A 23,715-nucleotide genomic window follows, 5' to 3' on the forward strand; every position below is an offset into this window, starting at 1 on the left:
AATATCGATTCACCAAAAAATACTGTGATAATAGGACCGAAATTAACTACAATTGTAGTCTTTATTTTGAATTCCACGTTGTGAAAGAAACTGATTTAAGCTTTAAAAAGAACGAAAATAATGCGTTACATACACGCTCGCGGCACGACACGCGGATGTGACGTCAGAGCAGGAAACGCAGCTGCTGGACCGCACGTGCGTCTCCAGTTGGACTTCCACACACGCCGACTGCGCACGCCCGCTGAAAGGCTTCTTCAGCCGGCTTCCTTCCGAGCACCCGACACCGGACACGCCGAAGAAAGTTCCGGTGCGTCTCCGGGCCTCGCAACCCCTGCAACTGAAGCGGAGACCGGAGGCGCGAGCGGGACAGACGAGGGTCTCCAGGTGTCATGGCTGACTACTTGATAAGCGGGGACACCGGCTACGTCCCGGAGGACGGACTGACGGGACAGCAGCTCTTCAACGGGGGAGACGGACTCACATACAAGTGCGTTTCCTCTGTCCCCACCTTTGGCTCTGACTGTGTGTTTGAAACCAGCAAACCGCTGCGGCGGGTTCCGAACTTAGCCGCATGCTAACATGCTAACTGTTTGTTTGTGCTCCGCCGCTGACCATAACACTCCTGAAACTCACTGAAACCAAACTGTCGGCCCTTCTCCGAGTCAGCAGTGGATTTAATAACCCCACCAACACCACACTGACTCGACCTGTGACCCTGTTCGGTAAAAATAAACAAGTGTAACATGCAGCGAGTGACAGGCACAAAGTTGGTGTAAGTGTCTCACGAGTGTCAGTGTTTTAAAACGTGTTTTAACGCGCTGCGCCTTCTGTTCGAAATATTTTAGACATTTTTCAGCGTGTACTGTCAGTACAAACGTTTACACGACTGTAACCTGAAGTTCGCTTTGACTTTCAAATGTGTATTTACAACAGCTCGCTCCTCTGCAAGGTGAATTCAGTCACATTTATAAATAAGTATAGCCATAGATTCTTTCGTTCTTTCCTCAGAAATATCCCTCAAGGTTCCCAACTGTGTAGGAGTCGAACTTCTTAGAAACAGACTTTGTTTCCCCACCACCACCACCACCACACTGGTGCCATATTTCGGCTGGCCCCTCCACAGCCTCTGGCTATATTTAGAGTGGTGCTTCACTTGTCCTGCGGTACAAACAGTCCTGCGCTGGAGCTGTCAACACCTTTTCATTGTCCACAACAACATTCACCACCATCTCACTTCAATATGTTTTATTGCTCTAACCTTTGAGTCCAAGATTTAACAGTAAAATGGAGAGTAACTTGAAGAAATACGCTCCCGTTATGGCCATATAAGGGAAGTAATATGTGATACAAAGTTAGGACGAGCACTTTAGAATGGTGACTGAGAAGTGTCTCATGTTCAGCTCTTTCTGCTGAAGCATTTCCAACACTTGAGCATGTTTCCTGTGGGTCCTGCTGGTTGTGTTTCCTCACTGGAATTGTCACTGCAGTGTGGTTGCACAATTGAACGATCACCGCCGCAAAGAATAACTCGGCCTGTAGTTTATCAATGGAAGCAACGCACCGTGTTTCTGTGTCGTGTTTGAAACATATGAGCATCTTGTGTTGAAGCAAGTAAACAAAGGGTGGAAAATAATCAATTCTGATTTCTTCTCTTTCCTCTTGCAGTGACTTCCTGATTCTACCTGGATACATAGATTTCACGTCAGATCAAGTGGTAAGGACTGACCTTTTCCATTCATCTCTGTCGGGGGAGAAATCCATGATGCATCTTGCCTGAAGCGTTTAGTTTAAAATGACTGAGTGATACTTTTTTTGTAATATTTTATTTTACATTTTACACAGTAGAAAACACAAACCACGTTGAAGTATACAATTGTCTCGCGTGTGATTGCCAAAAAAGCAAATATGTTTATACAGCTGACAAACCACAGATTATAATACATATCTGTAGATATACCACCGAACAACAATGGAAAAATCAAAAACAAAGACAATACGGGCCCAAAAATTCCTCCGTTTTGTGCGGGACCAAAACATGTGGGTCAGTGTACCATCACTCTGATGACACTTCATACATCTTGGGACTGAGTGATACTTTTAATCGTCTGTAGAATTGGTATTTTAGGGCAAGCGGTGTTGTTTACTGCAGTAGTGGAGGCGAGGGAGCTGCAGTCTACATTGTTCTGCTGCTGCTCCGGTGAAGGAAAACCACTGATGGTGAACTCTCCCTCTCCTGTCCAGGACTTGACCTCGGCTCTCACCAAGCGAATCACAATGAAGACGCCCTTTGTCTCGTCCCCGATGGACACCGTCACCGAGGCCAACATGGCCATCGCCATGGCAGTAAGTCCACACACAGACCCTCCTCACGCGCACACACACTCACCATGTTTCTCGCCTCTCAGCTCACAGGAGGCATCGGCTTCATCCACCACAACTGTACTCCGGAGTTCCAGGCCAATGAAGTTCGCAAAGTGAAGGTAGTCATGTGAACATGAGCCTGAGTGATTCGGTGGCCATATTTGTTGTGAAAGGAGCGAGTATTTCAGCGAAGAAAGTTCACCACAGCACATTGAAAGATATTCTAAACCTTCCCTGAGAGAAGTACAGTTACCGTGTGTGTGTGTGCGTGTGTCTGAACTGCCTCTCTCCTCCCAGAGGTACGAGCAGGGCTTCATCACCGACCCCGTGGTGATGAGTCCCAATGAGCGCGTGCGAGACGTTTTCCAAGCCAAAGCCCGTCACGGCTTCTGCGGCATCCCCATCACTGACAATGGCAAGATGGGCGGCAAGCTGGTGGGCATCATCTCCTCCAGAGACATCGACTTTCTGAAGGAGGAGGACCACGACCTGCTGCTGAGCGAGGTGAGGCACTTCAGGGACCACGTGAGGTGGATCAGCCACCGTGTGCTTCTCTGCAGGTGATGACCAAGCGCGAGGACTTGGTGGTCGCCCCGGCGGGAGTCACGCTGAAAGAAGCCAATGAGATCCTTCAGCGGAGTAAAAAGGGTGAGCGTCGGGTTTTCCACATTCGCTTCTGTCACCCTCCTGGGGTCACATGACTCCCCCGTCTCCAGGCAAGCTGCCGATCGTGAACGAGGAGGGCTCCCTGGTGGCCATCATCGCCCGCACGGACCTGAAGAAGAACCGCGACTTCCCTCTGGCCTCCAAAGACTCCCGGAAACAGCTGCTGTGCGGCGCCGCCATCGGCACCCACAACGACGACAAGTACCGGCTGGACCTGCTGGTGCAGAGCGGCGTGGACGTGGTGGTTCTGGTGAGCGCGGCAGGTCGGGCTCATGGCTTCACCGCTGCTTTACTGACTGCCTTTGTGACGGCAGGACTCGTCTCAGGGGAACTCCATATTCCAGATTAACATGATCAAATACATCAAGGAGAAGTACCCCAGCCTGCAGGTCATCGGAGGAAACGGTACACACACACACACACACACACACACACACACACACACACACACACACACACACACACACACACACACACACACACACACACACACACTCTGTATCTCTATCTTTGTGAGGACTGCTGTTTGCTTTCCTCCAGCCTCTCTGACTGAACCTGACACACACGGCTAACCTGAACCAGGACTCTGAACCAAGCTAAAACCCACTTGTGATGAGCCAGTTATATGGACATTTTCACCCTCTAAACTCCATGTGGACCGGCCAAAATGTCCTCATAAGATCAGTGTCTTGTCAAAGATTGGTCCACACAAGAATATATGTTTACACGTGTACACACACAGAGCTCTCGACAGTTTGTCACTAGGCCTGGGTTAAACGATTATTTTTGTAATTGATTAATCGAGAAAATAGTTTTTCGATGCATCGATTAATATAACGATTCATTTTTAAATCGATTATCTCCTCATAATTTGACCTATATAGTAATTAATGCTAATTTATCTGCATGAATAAAACACAAATTCCTTCTTTCCAACATATTTTTATGATCAAGTTCAAAAATGAATTGTATTGAACAATAAAGTGCACACAGTTGCAGTGCAATGGAATCCTCTAATAAAATAAAACTTTCTTTCAATAAATAAAACTGCAAACAACTCAATCTGAACCAATCTTATCAACATAAAATAAATAAAAAATAACAGCAGCAGTGACAGCTGCAATTTACAAAACAACACAATGTGTGACAGCAGCAACTTAAGCCTAACCATTTAAATCTGTGAAATCATCAAAAGGATGCTCTCAGTGAGCGCAGCAGCCTCCAGGGGGGTCAGGGGATAGTAGTCCTCCAAACCTTTCTGCTTATCCCTGTCCCTGAAAACATAAATCACAAACACGGTGCATAGCTCAATACAAATATATACTTCTGAATGATCTGCCCATGTCAATTAAGTATCATAATAATAATATACATTAACCTAAAAGTAGAAAGTTAGAAAACAACAATGAATGTGTATGAAAATGTATTAAAAAAATAGACAGACAAAGAAATAAAAAAAAAAAGGAACTTTAGCGTGGTGTGTTCATCCAGCGGCCCAATTTATTTTCTCCTTGTCTGAGAAGGTGCAGCCCTCAAGATGTGCTTTCACAGAAAGACGTGATTTGTATCAAAAAGACAGCTAATAATGGGAGCTGGTTGCTAGCGACAACATTTCATGTTGGTTTTGAGGAGGGACTGCTGTTCATGTCCACTTATGTTCCACATTTGATGATTCAGGAGGAATGAGGTGTGTGTTTAAGTGGTCACGTGTTCCATGTGTGCGAGGCAGGAGCACAAGTTACGTGGTGCGCTTTGGATGAATGACGGGGTTAATCATTGCAAACAAGGATAGAAAAAAAAAGTTGAAAACCTACGGTGGCTTCTCCACACAAGCAGTTCCCGGGTGCCTCCTCTAAGGTGCTGGTGCATCATTACCTTTCGGTGTAAAGTACTCCCATACCTTGGACATCTTATTACGACATCTTTTCTTCTCCCCCAACCCGCTGCTACTCGATGCCGCCGCCATTTTTTGATTCTGAGTGACGACGCATCGACGTGCAGTTTTCGCGTCGACATATTTGTTTTGCATCGACGTCATTGATGACGTCGACGCGTCATCCCAGCCCTATTTGTCACCTCTCTCAGACTGAACACCTCCCACCTCTCTCCCCTCCAGTGGTCACAGCGGCTCAGGCCAAGAACCTGATCGACGCAGGCGTGGACGGGCTCCGGGTCGGGATGGGCAGCGGCTCCATCTGCATCACACAGGAAGGTGAGTGACGCCCCCACACACAGGAGCTCAGGGAAACACTGGCGGTGATGGAGCGACGCCTCAGTGGAAACAGCTCTCACAAACTTGGAGTCACCTGGGCAGACGCCTCACTCCTCCTCCGTCCCTTCTGTCACCATCTTCCTTACATTCACCTCTGTCTGTCTGTCTGTGTCTGTGTGAGTCCAGCTCCCCTCAGTGTCCCTCCAGCCATTAAGCTCCACAGCCCCAAAACCCCAACATCTGTGACGGGATACTCCAGTAAGTTCCCTGCAGCTTGCTAGTGTCACTGTGCTCTGGCCAGCCGGCTGATGTTGGGGGTTTTGGGGTGTGTCCTCACTGCTGCAGTCTCCCCAACCCCCAGACTTGATGCTCCGCCCCCTGCTGCTGTTTGTCATTTGACAAAAGCTGATCAGCCTAGAAGGGCTGACCTCCCGTCACGTGATGCTGTGGGGTTGTGACGAACACAGTCTGACGGTGGAGGAGACCACTGCCTGCGCTCTGCTGTAGTGACTGACCTTTGACCCCTGTAACCTTCAGTCAGCAGGCTGTCTGTAACACACTGAGGTCAGGGTGAGCCGTCTCATGGTGTTGTGTGAGGGTCCAGTCAGAAAGGCCCGTGAGTCCGCTCCATGATCTTGTTCGTCTCCAGCGCCCCCTATGTGTGGGTCGTGGCTCCAGAACGCGGTCGATCCACTAGCATGCTTCCTGTGTGTGCAGTGCAGGATGCATGTGGTGTGAAAGTGTTTGGTCGTCTCACTCACTTCCTCCTTCTCACGTGCTGCTCTTGGCCCCTCCCTCCCTGGATGCATGTGACTTCCTCTTATTCGTCCAAGTGCAGTTCCAACCGTGACCTCTGACCCTCCCCTCTCTCCTCCAGTGCTGGCGTGCGGCCGCCCTCAGGCCACGGCTGTGTACAAAGTGTCGGAGTACGCGCGGCGCTTCGGCGTTCCCGTCATTGCGGACGGAGGGATCCAGACGGTGGGACACATCGCCAAAGCTCTGGCTCTGGGAGCCTCCACAGGTCAGTCATGGTCCTGCAGCTGACCTTCACATGCTGAAGCCTGCTCCCGCTCCAGTGATGATGGGCTCGCTGCTCGCCGCCACCAGCGAAGCTCCCGGCGAGTACTTCTTTTCTGACGGCATCCGCCTGAAGAAGTACCGCGGCATGGGCTCCCTGGATGCCATGGACAAGAACCTGGGCTCCCAGACCAGATACTTCAGGTACAGCAGACACGAGTCCCACCATGTTGAGATGTCGACCACTGACGCCGCTCCTGGTCTGCATGCAGCGAGTGTGACAAGATCAAAGTGGCTCAGGGAGTGTCGGGGGCGGTGCAGGACAAGGGCTCCATCCACAAGTTTGTTCCGTACCTGCTGGCTGGGACGCAACATTCCTGCCAGGACATCGGCGCCAAGAGCCTCACGCACGTCAGGTGGGTGTCGGACGCAGGTCCATCCATGATGCATTCAGGTGCTGCTGCTCTCTGATGTCGTGCAACCCTCTAGTCGCCCTCTTCAGGATTTTTAAAGAATGAACCGTTATAATCTTGACTTGTCAGACTTCAGCCTGGTGTTTGTTGATGGGAGGTGCAAGTCTGCAGACAGGCCACAAGACAACTGTGATTGCTGACCATGTTTTATTGAGTTTTAATTTTGCTCCTCACAATTCCTCCTTTGGTCATTTGGTTGCATTGACACGAAACATACACCAAAACTGGATTGAAAAAAAACACACCCATTCTATGATGAACTACACCAAACCTGGGTGTAGTTTATCATAGAATTTTTTTTATTATATAATATTGTATATAATATTATATTATTGATATAATTTAATAAATTCATGATGTAGTTTGTTTAAGTGGTAGTTTGTCTGGTGTAGTTCGCAAACTACACCAAAGTTTTTAAACCACCAGTGAGATAGAAAAACAACATAACAGGGTCACCACCACAGACACCATCTCTTCCTCCCTGCAGAGCCATGATGTACTCGGGAGACCTGAAGTTTGAGAAGAGGACAGCATCAGCTCAGATGGAGGGAGGAGTCCACAGCCTGCACAGGTACAAACACACATGCCTGACTTTGGACCTGGGCTCTCTCTAACTAGCCTCTTTTATCCTCAGCTACGAGAAACGATTGTTCTGAGGCCTCCACCGCTGGAAATATGCAACGTCACATCTGCTCTTCAAGTCTTCCTGAAATCTGCATGTCTGTTCACGTGTCCAATAAAAGAGGTGTTTTGTTAAAGCGTCTCTGAGTGCGTCTAAAGAACGAGCTAACGTGGCTGGCGCCTGGAGTGAACCTGGAGTGAGTCTGCTGCCGTACAGCTAGGCGACCAGCAGGGGGCTCACAGCTCTGATGTCACAGGGAGACGTGGACGCCCTCGCTGTACGACAGCAGAGCAGCACGTACACTCTGGTCCGATGAATGTCCCGGACTTTCCAGAGGCAGCGGGACTTTGGAAGGCCGTCTCGCTCCGTTTGCATCACCTGCCGTCTCTGGTTTCAAACCAACATCTGATCGATAACGGAAAAAGGTTCACGAAACACTCACCAGCTTCCATATAAGGCTGGCAGGAAGTGACCCCGAGCTGAAAGAAGAAAGTTAAGTTGGAGCAGTTTGGAGACAAACATCTGGACTCACACTCCATGTGAACAGAAGCAACACACCGAGACTGACTCACCAGTAGACTGAGTTTCAAAGGTGGAGCTGCTCCGAGGCCCTCTGCTCCTCAGGAACCTGGACGTCTCTCAGCTCCATGGTTTCCTGTTGGCAAACCAAATACTTCAGCCCTGACTCAGAAGAGAATAAACCCTGCTGCCCAGACCAACAGCGACACTCTCACCTACACAGCCAAGTGGAGGTTTGAATTTTATATTGAAACATCATTTGCTGCAGTGAGCCCATGCGAGCAGCAGGTGGCAGCAATACGGTAAATACATACAAGTGAATGAGAAAACCACGAGAGTTTTCTGCTCGGCCACTTCCGTCCTGTGGTGGACACTAAGACTTGATGACTGGACGATGGTCATCAGGTGGTTCAGGCGAGTCATAATGAAAGAGAAACTCAGAGAAGCTCTTCCTCCTGCACACACACACACTCACACCCATCACGGCGACACAAGTGTCTGTGATGCCTGTTCCTCAAGTCACAAGTCTGTTTGCTTCAGTTGAGCTGCTGCTGCTGCTGGGATCTGGAAGTGACTTTGTTTCTATTGACCTGTAACAGCAGTGAATGCCACTCACTTCCCCATCAGCCATTAAGAACAAACCCGTCACATGTCCATTAAAACGTGTGTTTTCCTCCACACCAGCCTGACCAGACTCCCCTGATCACCCACCAAATGCATGCAGCCCAAGACACTTCCTCCGTAAAACAGAACTGAGTTATCTTTTCATTTCTCTCTGAGTGTGAGGGGAGGGGAAAGGAAAGGGAGGGTTGGAGTGAAGGGAAAGTGAAAGTAACAGCAGAGTATTTAAGGCGGCAAGACAGTGGCGTGTCAGATGGACGGCTGGGAGCGGAGGACAGCCAGCAGAGGAGGTAAGAGCACCGGCATGTCGGCCCCCAGACACTGAGCTGCTGTGTTTGAGCTGAAGTTGGGTGTGAGAGCGGAGCGGCTGCTGATGTCAGCGCCGCCTCACTTTAGGTTTCATTTTACTGGAAACACTCCTTCCTTCTATGGACCTGGAGCTTGAACTCAGTCCAGAGGACTCTTTGGATTTGTCAGATTAAACCGGGGTTCAGGGGGGTGCAGCCCACACTCCAAACCTCACCTACAATATCTGAGGCTATTTTACTATTCAAATACGGTCAAAGGGGAAATTCAGAAAAGAATAGAATATGAAGTCTTTTTTTTTCAGAGGGTCACTGTGACGAAGCCAAAGGTGTAGCTCACACTACTGTAGTATTTATCTTGAGTTACTTCAGAAGGTTTTAGTCTGACAAGTAGTCTGACAGTAGCCTCAGACTCCTGGGAGAAAACTGAGGAGGCTTTGAGTCGCTGTTCCAGGGAAGTTTCCACATTAAAACTTGTTTAAGTTCAGAAGGAGCATCAGAACCAGAGCGTTTCATCACAGGTCTGTGTCTTCATTGTCATTCAAATCACAAGACTCTGTTTACATCTAAAGTTCAACCATTGATGCCTACAGACTAAATAATTTGAAGAATATTGTTCAGTGAATAACTAAAAGAACACAGAGCATCATGTGGCTCCCTGAAAGAGGATGTTTAATCTAATCTAATCTAATGTTGAAAACACATCCAACCTGAAGTTCCAGAAAGAGAAAGAGGAGTGTAGACAGGAAGTGATGTGTCACACACATAACTCCAGAGTGACAGCGACTGGCGTGTCATGTGACCATCTCAGGTCAGAAGACACAAGGTCGAAACTCAAATGTGAACTTGAAAGAACATATACTCTTGACGGTCCTGAGACACACCGCTAGAGGGCGTGAGAGCAGCAGCTCACCTGTAGCCCAGACTTCAAATTCAAGCTAAAACCTGTTGCCATTTCAGCCAAATCTGGCTCCAGAACTCACAACAACACTCGTATCACTGCACAGCGCTGAAGCCAGCAACGCTCTGATTCAATCAAACAATCCACAGTGAGCAAACAGCCGCGCCTCAGTGAACCACTGCAGACTGTCACGGTGATCCGACTAAAGCACATGAACTCTGACCCTCCAGCTTCCACAGTGGAGCGCGCTCTCGTCAGCCACCACAGGTGTGAGCAGCGACGTCACTAACTTCACTCCTGTTTTCCAGTGTGGATCACCACTTCCCTCCCAGGAGGAAGGCTTGGTGCGTGGGGTAGTAACGGAACCCATAATTCTGCTGTGATACTGAGGCCCAGCTGGTTATGGGTTCCGTTCCCCTCCCACGTTGCACAGCACCTCGGCTGGATGGAGCAGCGGGTCCAGGCGCGCCAGGTCTTCTCCCTCAATGACACGATTTCTCCCGGAATGCTGCTCAACAATGCAACCGGGAATTTCGTGTCAGCAAAGGAGGACGCCTCGCCCGGCGCAGCGCGCGTCTCGCACTGTCGGATCTGCCGCTGCATTCTCATGTCATCAACTGATCGCTGAAATATATCCAACATTGCAATGTAATAAAACTGCTAACTCCTTCATCCTCCTCTCACGCTGGTTATTTTTATAGTCCCTTCACAACACAGATGCTTCACAGAGCCCCTGACTGTTCCATCGCTTCATCGGTAGGTGGCGACACCGAGGGATTCTATGGCTTGACTCGCTTAGAAACGCGCCGGGAAGAAGAAGAGAACTCAGCTGACCTGTCAACAGTTCCGCCAGAGGAAAAACGGACTGCGGTCCTGTTTACATCGATTCATTTGCCCACAGCAGCGGGGGCCGTGTCTTGCATTTCAGCCATCAGAATAGGACAGACAGGAAACAATATTGAGCAAGATCCGGTGCAGCGCTGACCGCGAGCTCACCTGTGCTGGTGGTGGATGCAGAACATGGAGGAGTCCTCTCCCCTGCGGATCACTCCGACAGTGCAGGCGCTGAGCTCCGCGCTCCGGGCGAAGCCGCAGCATGGGGACGGTGAGCGGATCTTTCCGGACCCGGAGAAGCTCTGGTTCAAGGAGAGCAGCGCCAAGAATATCCGGAACAGAGACTTCCTGTCGCCGACCACGGTGCTCAACACGCTGTACGCAGACGGCCAGGTGGGTCCGACTAGGACAAACACACGTTGAAACGCATTACTTTATGACCTGTCCCTTTGTCCTCGTCATGAAACGTCAAATATTCAATTCAATGACGATAGGAAAGCACAGCCTTGAGCCCCAGTGCATCAAAACAAACACGTCCTCTGAGCGCGTGTTGAATTGACAGTCGTTCACGAGGCACCGCGTTGCAAATGGATGGGACCTTGGTATCTCAGTATACTTGGGAGTTACAGTCAGCCGCCTGCGACTACCTGACTCACAGCTGGACCCAGTAACTGTCCGACTGCACACTTCAATTTCCAAACAATTTTTGACCATTTCCGAATTTGAATTTGAAAAACATGAAACGCACAGCTGAATTTTAAGTCATGACAGTGCTCTCTTGAAAAGCCTCCAATGACAGAATGAAGAGCAGAGAAATTGAGGTTTGTTCTGAAGCACATCACGATGGTCCAGGCCCTGACAGCCCGCAGCACCAATTATTTACCCATGTGGAAGGTACAATGTGGGTCAGTCACGCACAGATGCTAAAGGACGGCTGAGTGTGTTACACCAGTCACAACACAGGTCACGAGCTGAATGCTGAACAACTTACTCTCTGACTGAATGGCAACAAAAACAAAACAGTGTAAATCTGGTTCAAATACAAACACAGATGAGCAACAACAGGAGAGTAAACTAATCTGAATCCCTTTTATTTTCCTGATTATTTGTATTGATTACCCTCCATTTAATTTTACTCTTCTGTTTTTAAATGTTTTATGTAGTTTTGAAACATGCTATTTAATTTTCAACAATAAAAGATTTCACGCACATTATGGATTTTGAAATGAGTCGTAAAATACTGCAATGTCTTTTGACTTTTAACCCAGAATAAGAGAGGAGACAATACAATCTTTAACCAATGTTTATACCCCTACATCATCTTGTCCGTCAGGTTCCTCCAGCGGTGATGTCCAGAGTCCTGTCTCTTCGTGGATGCGGGGTTCTCCCAGTGGCAGGTGGTGAGGTGATGGGCGAGGGCCTGCGAGTGAGAGTGGACCGACCCGCAGCCTTCAGAGCCGTGCTGGCAAGCGGAGCGGCTGATTACTTGAGCCCTTTTTGTCAGAGGCAAGGTCGCTTGGTGCTCAACTGTCCAGCTCTTCACCCCAGACCCAACACACCCTCTCCAGACACCCTCACTCTGGGCCAGCTGAGGACTGTTCTGCTGACCGACCACTTGGGGGCGCTGTTGAGAAGACAGGGGTGAGGGATGGTGTCATTGTTTTGCTCATCATGTCATCACTTGTTTACATGGCTTCATCGTGATCACAGGTTCACAGTATCCTACTGCCCCACACTCCCCGGCGACAGCGACATGCTCAACTTCCTGAGGAATTTAGGGATCGACTGGCCGACGACGCAGAGCAACTGTGACAATGAAGGGCTGGAGGAGAAGATCCAGAAGGCTCTGGAGAACTCCCGCTACCGAGAGAGGGAGACAGACAGATGCTGGAAGGCTAGCGGAGGCGGTGGGAAGAAGACAGAGGAGGGGGAGAATGAGGGAGTGCTCAGAGTTAACTTGAAACGGGTTTTCCAGGAGGAGGGTTTGCTGGGATACGACCCCAGTGTTGGTACCTGTACAGGTGAGGTCACGCTCTTCAAACAGTATAAACATCTTTAGGTGGCTTCTATAGTGAGGTTTAATTTACATCTACTGCGGTTGTTGCGGCGTCTGTTCCAGTGCACAGAGACAGTATTTGCCACCTAGCCCAACTGGAGCTGGCCACAGCAGACTGCACAGTAAGTTTGCCCCACACAAGCAGAATTAATGTGAAATAAACAAAAAGACACAACAGTAACACAACAATAATTGATTTCACGTGTACCATCTAACAGAAACATACTTTCTTCTTAATGGCAGGTAGCCATGGCAACAGCAGTGCATGTGACTTCCTATCAGGATGAGTTTCGTCAGCAGCAGATAGCGATGCTGTGGAGAGCCAGCGGAGCAACACACACACAGGTAACCACACGACGACGCAGCTGTAATGATACAGTCCATTGTGTTGTGGTTCTCATTGGTGCTGCTTTTCATGTTTGAAGAAACATCTGGTGTGTGGGCCGGTGAAGACCCCTGGTGCACACCTCTCTGCTGCTCAGTATCTGCAGTAAGATATGATTCAATCTACTAGCTTTTGTCAGCCACTCAATTCACCGTGCTCTTGTCTGTCTTGACCTCGCCCAGGCTAAGAAGAGGTCAGATGAAGGAAGCCTCTGAGATGAAGTATGGAGACCAAGTTGAAGGTGCATTCAAACCTACAGTCGCACTCTTAATATCCACAACGTCGGATAATACACAACTACGATTCCCCCGCGAATCAGAACAAATTGTCTCTTGCAAAAAAACAATTGTTAGAAACAATGGCATTGTTTTTTAAATACTCTGTCAACTCTTTCTAGGTCAAACGTGGGATGACATCATCAGGGTCATGACCTCTGCCACAGTCCGATTTGAACTGCTGTCAACTGTCCACACCAGTCCTGTGAGTCCAGTCCTAATCAGAGCAGGAGTGACGGCGGTCTGCTCAGATAAAGCAGCAGCAGCAGCAGCAGCGTGAAAATGACTGACAGCTGTCCGTTTTAGGTGACATTGGACGTCCAAAAAGAAGGCGGCGTGTCCACCAAAGGGCCACGGGGAGGAGTGTTTGTGATGTATAACTGTGCCAGACTACACACTTTGTTCGACAGCTATGAGAGAGCAGTAGAGAAGGGTAACAACACTGTCAACTGCTACCATAAATCTGTTAAACTGATTTTACTGCTCCATCTGCAGGTCAGTACCCTGAAATCCCTGAAGGCGCCGAACTGGACTTCTCAGCCCTCAAAGAGGAGGTAGATCTGTGTTCTGCTGTGTTGCGAGGGTTTCTGTGAGATAACGTCACACATTGCCTTCAACCTTCTCTGGCAGGGCGAGTGGCTTCTCCTATTCAACTATCTCATTCCATTCACCGAGCTGCTGGAACAAACCGGACAAGTGATTGACCAACAAGGGGGAGGGGCTAGAATCAACATGAAAACCGAACAGGTGGGGAATTTTAAAAAGTCAATCAATCGTTGAACCACAGGCTGATGTTTGATGACATGTCTTCCACAGATCTGTAAGTTCCTGGTGTCCCTCAGTAAAGACTTCAGCTCCTACTACAACAGAGTGCACGTGTTGGGGGTGAGTTTCCATCCAACCATCATTTTAAAAGTTACAGTGGACAAACGAATCGCAGTATTAGTATGTTAATATGTTACTCTTTTCCTGCAGGAGCCGTTGCCACACCTCTTCAACCAGATGTTTTGTCGTCTGTATCTGTTGAGAGCACTGAGGCAGCTCTACCACAGCGCTCTGGACACTCTCAACCTTCCTCCCATCAGGCAGCTATAGTTTCTGTCACTGTTCCATCATGGCTACCTCCCGCCGCTCCTCACAGACACAGCACCTGACTGTGCTGCCACTAACTCACATGCACCTTTGTCAACCAAACAAAGACGTTCTCTGTTTACATTATTTGTCGTTAGCTTGTTGATAGCCAAACACACCTCATTCTTCACAATATAAATACCATGAATATGTGCACAATTCAGTTTGATGACAGAGAGGCAAATGCGTTTGAGGCTTCTACAGTGTTTTAATGGCTCTTTATATTAAATGTAGTTTTTATTTAGCTGACACTTTTATCCAAAGCGACTGACTGCTGTCAGGTGGAGGAACCTTAGAAAGCCTGTCGAAAGATCCGCCCATATTCTTCAGGTTCGTACAGTCATTCCAATACATACAGGCCGACACCACTCACTGCCATGCAGTAATCCTTGTCACAAAAGCTAGAGCCATATTGAAATTCTTCGGAGCACCACACGGATGTCTGAGCTGGCAAGCAAACCTTCTTGTCTCGCGCTTCATCAAGTCAACGTCCCTTGAACTGTACTTGAGTGCCAAACCCTGACTGTCATCTTCAATATGACCATGACAACCTTTCACTGTCCACTGGCCCTATTAATGTGTCTTACATGTGATGTGTCTTTCCTCACTCGTGTTCTCAAATGTATTTCAGCTATTTATTATCGGAGAGAAACATGTCCAGGAGCTTTAGTCTGGAAGTAGTTTAGCGTCGACTCGACAGTATTAACTGCAGGAGTTACAGGGAAAGTGGCTTGTGCCTTGAGTAAACATGCATGCAGCAGCATGGAGATAATGAAAAAGGAGTTTTACTTGTGAAATAAAGTATTTATACATACAAGGGGCAACGTGAAGCATTTCTATGTCCACTGACTGTGCCATACCTTCCTTCAAAAAAAAAAAAAAAAACTACCACAAATATTTATTGAATTCAATCCACAAATACATTTGGCTCTTAAATTCCCCTAAAAACATCCGACAGTATTAAGCATGTGATTTATTTAAGATGGGGATCTTTACACACACACTTTTGCATGGCTGGAACACATCCTCTGGAGTATAATATTGCTGTGACTGACCTGAGCGGTGTGCGTTGATGAACCCACAAGCTCACATTTGTTAAATTAAGTTTGTGTTATTAAAACACTGCCTACCACTCGATCTTTTTAGTTGTTTTGTTTTCACTTTACAACTTGCATGAAGCTTTCAGCAAGTAAAATAAGCCATCTTGCTTCAATTGTAAATAACTTTTGACAATTGATTTTAAAAACTTGTCTGCGGTAAGTTTAGTGTATCCTAACTAAACTATGTCAATTGCAAAAGTCAAAGACCTCCGCAAATCTATGTCCTGTGAAGATACACTTACATGACTCCCGAATTCTTTATACTATCATAGTAAGCAGCTCAAAGGCTTCACCACAAGAGGGCGCGCCAGTTACATTATTATTATGCGCATTTATAACGCAGTTTATTTTTTGAAGTACAGAAAGTTACATTTCTTGTCAGTTATTCCAGGTGGCAGATGAATCCCTCACATTTTACTAAAGGATTAGGGTGTTCCTTACACGAATGAAAGCACGCCTCTCCATTGAAATGCAGCAATGACAGACAGAACTGGCCTCAAATTTAAATGGTTATGTTTATTAATTAGTCACTTGAAGTATTTACAGCTATTTAACAGAGAGTTAAATGAGTTAATCATATTACTATATAACTACTTAAGTACTGTTGTATGTTAAGTATTTGTCATGAAAAGTCTGTGTTTTTTCACTACCAAAAATGACTTCACTTCAATCATATTTATCAATTATATAAACACATTTTTAAAATGTATTAAATCTTACATTTTGATACATTTAATACGCTAACATTTGAATAAATACATCATTTTCAGCTTGTGCTACATTTAATCAGGTGAAAAATGGACAAAAAAAACTGTTGCAGCACAGACAGGGCAGCTCCACCAGCTTTTATCCTTTTCATCTCTCTCAACACCAATCAGAGGCCCCCATGTACAAGACCTCCTCTGGCTTGTCAATCGCTCCCCCCAGGCAGTAGGTTGGAGCGAAACAAAGGGGGAGGGAGAGAAAGACAGCAGCCGTTGTGGGGATGGAAAGTGGCTAATATTAGGCAAAGTGGAGGAAGGAGAGTAATCGCTGGGAGCAGATCCAGTTTGTTGAAAGGAGATGAATGAATGGGGTCAGGGGCGGCCCCTGAGAATAAAGAGAGACAAATAAAGAAGAAGAGGAGTTTGATGCGGTGAAAGAGGGGAAAGTACGGTGGAGAGAGGACGGGAGGTGGAAATGGATTGAGGGCGAGCGCAAAGAGCAGTAAAAGAAGAGATGGAGCAAACAAGTGCACCAAAAAAGAAAGGGGGCAATGGGATTGTACAATTAAGAACACGTAAGAGTTAGGGGGAAAAGAGATTAACAAATACAGGGAATACTGACGCCTCTAATGAGCTTGACAGAGACAGATGTTCCCTGATCCTCGACTTCCAGATATTTAATGTGGAAATTAAAATCAGCTCATTGTCACTTGTCTGAGGAGTATCCGCTGCGGGTACCCAGCACACACACACACACACACACAGGCATGCAGGCATGAGCAGACTTGTCTGGCAACACAAGAAATAAGAACTCAAAATATTATCATTACATTTAATTCCATTGAGTGAACCTTGAATTGTCTCATTGGTATGTCATGAATTCAGAACACACAAGGTAAGAGATGGGTTAAAGTCTCTTGACCATTGTAGCATCCAGGAGTGATCAGAGCAGTGAGTCTTTCCTTACCTTAACCAAACAAAGTATTTAGGGTGAGTGGGAATTCATCTGATGTAGACCAAAAAAAAAAATCTGGTAGCGTGCAAGTGTCAAGTCGAGGTGCAGTTTGACAGCCTTATTAAAACGTCTACGCTGGTGGATTTCACTATCAGGGATTAAATGTGACTCACGTTTGACACTTGGGAAATGGGTGAATTATATTTTGAGCAGTTATAAACATCTTTGCCAAAAAGTAAGTCTGTGTTTGGGGAGGTGTTGAAGCACTGCTTGAAGCATGCAGGGGTCAGAAACAACCTCCCCAACAGAATTAAGACCTCATGTGTCAACTAGTCAGTTCCTCAGGATGAAGCAGTGACAGCAGGGGATGGTGGAGGTGGGGGCTGAGAAGATGGGGCTGGTTGCTCAATCATTGCGAAGACTGAGAACTGAATTGAATTAAATCATCTAAATTAGGATTCTGGGTTTTCGTAATTGCCATGAACTGGGGTCTCTTGCCTGCAGACATGGTGTGCAGAAACATGGGGGAGGAGTGGAGAAGTAATGATCTGCCCTCCGGAGCTTTTTGCATATTTTCTTATTCAGTATGGTATGGAGACCAGCATCCCAAACCTTGGTCCAGCCTTGTTTTAGCAAAAACACACGTGCTACAGAAACAAAGGACAGCTGGCAAAGCGTCTTTGGCCGACAGCATTTAGCAAAACAGCCAATTAAATCAAACATGGGGATGGGAATGAAGTACTGCAGCTGAGTGAGACCTGGCAGGATGACATAACCTCTGCTTGTCCTCATTTTGGAACACTGAACTCCTACACCTAAATCTGCAGCAGACGTCAAGCGAGGGAAACATGCCACAGAAACAAAGGTAGATTGGCCTCAGAAGTCGGTATTTGATGATTGCAATATTAAAAAACATGGACTGAAACACGTGCTCAAACTCCACTTTTGTATTTCCATTCATTTCAAAGATGAAAACAAAATAATGTCATTCTTTCAACATCTACAACATCTGTTTATTACTCCTCAAATGTCAAAAACCAACTCTATAACCTAAGAACTACCAGCATTCCGGTAAAACTGTTAGTTTGAAGTTTTTTTATTTAAAAAATATGAATAAACAATGCACAAATCTATATTTGATATATAAGAGAACTTTCAAACATCAAGTGTTTCCAGTTTCAGCACATATCTTCAAGGCAAAGATTTCATTCATATTGTGTGCTCCCTCCCTACACAGAACCTCAGCGATTTAATCCGATAAACTCTTGATGCAACAGCTGTCTCACAGACCCAGCCCATCTATGACCCCAGCTCACTCTCTCACTTCTTCCTCTGCTTAATGGTGATCTCTCTTCATGTTTCAACACTGCACTCACAATGTTCTCTTTTTGCATGAGTGTATTTAAAGACATGTGGATCGGCCATTATCCAAGTTAATCCAGCAGATGCTAAATGGACATGGCTTTCACATGCAACAATAATAAAAATAAAACAAATCTCCCCTAAATGTTGTCGTCTTTAGATTAGATGTCCTTTACAAGTGCCACAATTTCATTATGTTCCTGCGTGAGACAGAGCTCATCTCATGACCTCACCATTGAATGACACAAAAGACACAACAAATTAGAATCTCACCTCCCCTTCAGGTATCCCTGCCTACACACCTTCATCACTTCACTGCTGGATTACCGCTGTAATTCCCGTCTGGATCGTGGAGCCAAACCTTGGCCACAGTCCAGAGTGTGTAGAACCAAGCTGCTCGATTTCTCAGTCGTACTAAGCTCTTGCAGCACATCGTTCCCACCCTCCTTCATCTCCACTGGCTCCTAGTCAAGCTCCACAGCAGCAACATGAAGCTCACTCTCACATGAAAGTCATTCTTTGGGCTCAGTCAGCACATTGGGCTCTTCTACTCGGTCCAGCAAGCATTTTGCACCGATGTAATTCCCAACCTGCGTTTGAACTGCAAGCCTTCATGTGGTTCAACATTCCCAACAGAGAGCTTAGCACATGCTCAATGTACTCAACAATAATCTTGCTTCAACTCTGCTTGATCGCAGGTCCACAGATGAAGTGGCAGTATCAATGAACATGTTGTCCCATACTTGGAGTAGCTAATAAAGCAGGAAACACATCGAGTCTAAATTTCATTAACCGATTAAATATCGTGAGATAAAAAAGTCAAAGTGCGACTTCATTGAGATGTTCCCATCAGAGCTGATTCCCACCGAGATGCTGAATAACATGAGACCGTCCCATCATATCATCAAAGTTATGAGAACACATTTGCAAGTGAGGCCCTAGCTCGAGCTCCCATGGTCACACTTGAGCACTCCAGCTGCCATTTGCATATGCTAATATATTACTTTTTCTATTTTCTACCTTCACGTACACAGAGACTCTCAATCAAAGAGCAGACCTGCAGCTAATGACGATGGAGACGCAGCAGGAACTCAAATATTCTAGCAACTGACACTGTCCTGGAATAACAGCATCGCATGAAATGCTCATCAACAGTACTGCAGGTTTTTATAAAGCTCAGCTATTTCTGTTTGAATTCACAGGGATGAAATATTATTATTAATAAAGATTTCATGATTAGTTTGTGTCCAGATTTATTTGTGTTTGTTCTACATAGATTGAAAAGCACAGGACCTCAGTCCGCAACCTTTGCTGAACTGCTGAACCCCACCTCTAAATGGCACAGCATATTTTACTTCCTAACTTCTGTCCTGCTGGTAATCTACCTCAGTCATGCCCTTCATCACACAGTTTGTCTGAGCATCCACCGCCAGATATGCAAAAGCTAAACAAGGCCTATTTCAATTTGTATATTCAGCAAACCTCCTTTCATTATTCCAACTCCCTTGATACATTCCACAGTAACAGCGTTATATTTTTTAGGATTCTCACCAACACTGCCGGCACTCATGATAAGTGGCTGGCTGCTATAAAGGGCCTGAAATGTAAATATCGGGATGCAAATGTAGCCGAGAGCCTTGTCATCTAGGGATCTTGTCTACATTCAGGAATACAAGATGAGATGTTTCTCCCGTTCTTCTCTAATGCTCGCCTCATGTGTCCATGATAATGGTGAAAGGTATTTTTCCATTGCATAGATTTGAATCTCCTTAAGAAAGAGTGAACAGCTATCATGTTCAATTAGCCTGTCAACATAGAAAGGCTGAGACAGAATTGCGGTCGGAGATACTATAATTCAAATTCTCTGTTACCTATTCCATTAACAGGAAACAATCAGATGCACATTTACAGTCGCCAATTTAAACCTTGGAATGCAATTTGACTAAAGGAGGAAGCCAGAGTGTCGGGCGTAAACGACATAGAGAGAGGAGGCTCAGTGCAAACTCAGAGGTCCATCTATCTTCATTTGAACCAGGAACCATCCAGTTATAGTGCTACAGTTGGACCTGCTGAGCTCAACATTTAAATGAGTTGTATTGTGAACTCAGACACTTTAAAATTCTACATAAATCTCAATACTGGTGTGTTTGTCTCCAACCTCATCAATAACCACACAACTGACCGATGTTTTTAGTTACATGGCTGGATTAATTACCGATCCACACCCTGACTTTCGTCAACTAAATCACATTATTTGGCCTCCCATTATTTTGTCTTTCTCTCCTCTCTACTGGGCTGTAATCCTATTGCACAGAATCATCAGTGCAAGTTTCCAATACAGCTGAGCTGCAACAGGACACAGCTCCACCCACTGGATCCAATATTGATCCAATTTGGGATGATTTCCGGCCATGCTCTGGCAGAGTACAGACTCCATTGGTGCCAAATACACAGACTGGATGATGAATGGACCGGAGCCAGAACTGGGGCAAAGCGGATCTGAGTACAGACTGACTCTGGTCCAGACTGAAGAGATCAACATTGGAATACTGTGATGACACGAGGTACTTACAAGTCAGATTACAGTTTTGGGGGAGAATATTGATTAACAGCTCGTCTTGCCTGCCAAATATCTGTACGAAGTAATCCTGTCCAAGCAGGGGTGACGACTGCAGTTTTAGGAGTAACTGACCTTCGAGTTTTGAGCTAGAATATAAAAGATGTAGTTTTAAAATGTACTAAAGTTATTCAAAAGACTCTTTTAAGATGTTTTAACTTAATTATAAAACATTCAAATCCATCCCAGTTGATGCACAACTATCAAACTCCATACTTAGGAGAAAGAACATACAACAATCTCAGATTGAAGATCATTTGCTGGGTTCTGTTCATGAATGTGTCATTTATTTTTCACTCCTCAATGAGAGCTTTTATGTGCTCATATTGAATTAACACTGGGTCACCTCTACTGATACTTAATTTCAAAGAGGCAACAACTACAAGCTTGGCTGCATGTGGAGCATTGGTTTTTAAGAAATCCAAAAGCAAATTTCAAACAATCCAGTAACAATATTTGACATTTGCCTTTGTGCGCTCAACATCTGAGTCAAACCTCCAGCTGTGCTTGTATTATCAGTGTGGCACAGTAGCGCACCAGCTCTGGCAGAGAGCAGATGTGAAGGCTGAAAGTGATGCTAATGGATTCGGCGCTTAGTTTTTGATCCCTCCCAACAGTGTCCCACCCCTGCTCAGAATTACAAATGTGAGTATTTGACCAGGATGATTACATAGATATTCAGAGTTTGTTGGCACAAACTTCTTATTTCCATCACTCTCAAATTCAAATACATAGGCTGCTCAGTGTTCATTACACGTATAAGTCTTTGGTTGCCCAACATATAGTCTCTGGGAATCAGTGACAAATGCAGAGTTTTAAACGTTTGTGGTGGGGCAGCATTTAAACTCCAATAACTTGAACACAGTTCACTGACAGCAGATAAAGCAAAGTAAGCAAAAAACTATGATAAATGTGTTTTATTTTTGTGTGTGAATGGATCGTAAATAGTGGACCAGTTTTGAGACATTTGAGCAGCTCATATAATAAATATTTAACTAAAAGACTACAAATCAGGAAACTTTGTTTGGCCTGTTGTCAATAATTCTGATGCTGAACAATGGTTCATTCAGGCAATGGGGCATTGCCATTCTAACTAAGTTACACTAGCTATAACAGAGCTGGTACACTTCAATGCTTGAACATGATCATCACTATTCCATGTTGCAGAACTCAGCTATTGAACTGAGATGTGCTTAAAGCACAAGTCAGAAAGTAGAAACTACACAGTAGCAGCTCCCTATTTGTCTTGAAGCTGAGAACGTGAACGCAAACGTGAAATAACAAGCTCCAGATATTTATATCTGAGCTGCATAATTTCAGCATCGTAAATGTCAACTCTCTCACAACACTGCTTGCTTTCATCCAAAACGACACTGTTTTTCCTCCAATATCATTTTCCTCCTCAACCTTTGCTTCCATTTCTTCTCTCCTTCCTTTCCTCGTCACATCCTGGCTATCACCATCTTCATCAGTCCTTTTTCACACAGACACGCGCACACGCACGCACTTCAGCTCATCTCCCACTTATTCTCCCTCACTCTTTTTATTCTGTGATTTAGGTCACTGAGTATAAGACTATGCACAGCTGGCCCATAAAACCTTTCTATCCTGGTTTCCTGTCACACAGACTCACTTCACAACACAAACCCATAATCCACCCATCAAACCTCCCCATGTACACTTTAATACTTGTTATACTTCTCATAGTTCACAAATTCTTGTTACACACTTCACTCCTCTGCTACTTCTTACCGAAAGAATAAAATACACAATACATAGACACAGTATGAACAGATTCCCATGACTGGTGATTTTATTCTTCTAAACCTATATTTAGAAGTTTAAATGTTATGTTCTGGTTACTAAAATTTATGAACGCGCACATTTTTTCAGGTGACTTATTACTTTGAAAATAAGACAGACTGTCCAGTTTCATGCACTTGTAATTGATTTCAAGACCTCAATAACAAAGCTTAATGTCTTATGGTCTGGAACCAATGATAAGGATAAAATTACAATTTTTAGTTTAACGTGACTAATCTGGGTACAAAGAGTGAAGCTAACCACTGGTTTTGTAACCACTTTGTAGTCTGGGACTCTTCCAGACGGTTCAGATATCAAGGTTTGACATACCTATTCTTCTCGCCCTGCGTTGTCGAGGCTGCCGTGTTCAGAGGTGCAGGAATGGTGAGATCGCATTTTTTGACTTGGAATCGTCTTCCTTGCCACTGGGACGAAGGCTGGGACTTCAACATTGTGGGCGATACAAACAACCTAGAAGGGATCAAGGAGGTTAGGAGGCTAATTAAAATCATGACTCGAGTGTTTGTGTTAAATACAAAAATGAAGTCAGAGAACATTAAGGGACAAATTTAGACCTCAGGTCACTAAGAAACCTCAGCTTAGAACTTGGTCTACAATATCTGACAATGACAGGTACATTTTTAGCTGCAGTGGAAGTCAAAGTACACACATACCTCCAGAGAGAGACTTTCCTCCTCTGCTTGAAAATTGTCTGATGCGCTTCGCTGATACTTGGGCACCTTGTAAAGATAACACCTGGTCACCTTTCTTGGGAAGTGTTCCAAAGCTCTCCAGC

At 45.7% G+C, this 23,715-nt stretch overlaps 2 protein-coding genes and 1 long non-coding RNA gene across 7 annotated transcripts in view; 2 read left to right on the forward strand and 1 right to left on the reverse strand.

Annotated features, from left to right (window-relative positions):
* The first annotated feature begins 163 nt into the window (after nt 1–163).
* impdh2 (IMP (inosine 5'-monophosphate) dehydrogenase 2) lies at nt 164–7,477 on the forward strand. Its single transcript, XM_053849572.1, has 14 exons — nt 164–487; nt 1,666–1,714; nt 2,242–2,343; nt 2,406–2,480; nt 2,659–2,865; nt 2,922–3,009; nt 3,078–3,277; nt 3,342–3,432; nt 5,144–5,239; nt 6,117–6,260; nt 6,316–6,460; nt 6,529–6,672; nt 7,217–7,300; nt 7,364–7,477. The coding sequence occupies exons 1-14, from the start codon at nt 390–392 to the stop codon at nt 7,383–7,385; spliced, it is 1,545 nt and encodes a 514-aa protein (XP_053705547.1). The 5' UTR covers nt 164–389; the 3' UTR covers nt 7,386–7,477.
* Nucleotides 1,883–23,715, reverse strand: part of LOC128749707 (uncharacterized) — an 86,320-nt gene continuing 64,487 nt past the window's right edge. For 3 of the 5 annotated variants that reach the window (XR_008412975.1, XR_008412976.1, XR_008412973.1), the window contains 8 exons: nt 23,594–23,714; nt 23,250–23,390; nt 11,848–12,155; nt 10,694–10,934; nt 7,924–8,006; nt 7,794–7,830; nt 6,611–7,238; nt 1,883–6,518 (listed from right to left, as the gene is read on the reverse strand). This is a non-coding gene — a long non-coding RNA (uncharacterized LOC128749707). The remainder of the gene's footprint in view (nt 6,519–6,610; nt 7,239–7,793; nt 7,831–7,923; nt 8,007–10,693; nt 10,935–11,847; nt 12,156–23,249; nt 23,391–23,593; nt 23,715) is intronic. The other 2 variants (XR_008412974.1, XR_008412977.1) reach the window with 2 other exon arrangements.
* dalrd3 (DALR anticodon binding domain containing 3) lies at nt 10,517–15,603 on the forward strand. Its single transcript, XM_053849567.1, has 13 exons — nt 10,517–10,924; nt 11,865–12,172; nt 12,242–12,552; nt 12,651–12,709; nt 12,831–12,932; nt 13,013–13,077; nt 13,155–13,213; nt 13,370–13,452; nt 13,554–13,680; nt 13,743–13,801; nt 13,878–13,994; nt 14,064–14,132; nt 14,223–15,603. Exons 1-13 carry the CDS (start codon nt 10,709–10,711, stop codon nt 14,340–14,342), a joined length of 1,695 nt encoding a protein of 564 aa, XP_053705542.1. The 5' UTR covers nt 10,517–10,708; the 3' UTR covers nt 14,343–15,603.

This window comes from Synchiropus splendidus, chromosome 18 (genome assembly GCF_027744825.2).
Source record: "Synchiropus splendidus isolate RoL2022-P1 chromosome 18, RoL_Sspl_1.0, whole genome shotgun sequence".
Taxonomy (NCBI): Eukaryota; Metazoa; Chordata; class Actinopteri; order Syngnathiformes; family Callionymidae; genus Synchiropus; species Synchiropus splendidus.

Bases quoted from the DNA above. Each gene is read 5' to 3' on its own strand.
- dalrd3 (XM_053849567.1), top strand. From the start codon at position 10,709: ATGCAGAACATGGAGGAGTCCTCTCCCCTGCGGATCACTCCGACAGTG. The intron at 12,173-12,241 runs GTGAGGGATGGT...TCGTGATCACAG, and splicing joins GCGCTGTTGAGAAGACAGGG to GTTCACAGTATCCTACTGCC. The intron at 13,995-14,063 runs GTGGGGAATTTT...TGTCTTCCACAG, and splicing joins TCAACATGAAAACCGAACAG to ATCTGTAAGTTCCTGGTGTC.
- impdh2 (XM_053849572.1), top strand. From the start codon at position 390: ATGGCTGACTACTTGATAAGCGGGGACACCGGCTACGTCCCGGAGGAC. The intron at 2,866-2,921 runs GTGAGGCACTTC...GCTTCTCTGCAG, and splicing joins ACGACCTGCTGCTGAGCGAG to GTGATGACCAAGCGCGAGGA. The intron at 6,673-7,216 runs GTGGGTGTCGGA...TCCTCCCTGCAG, and splicing joins AAGAGCCTCACGCACGTCAG to AGCCATGATGTACTCGGGAG.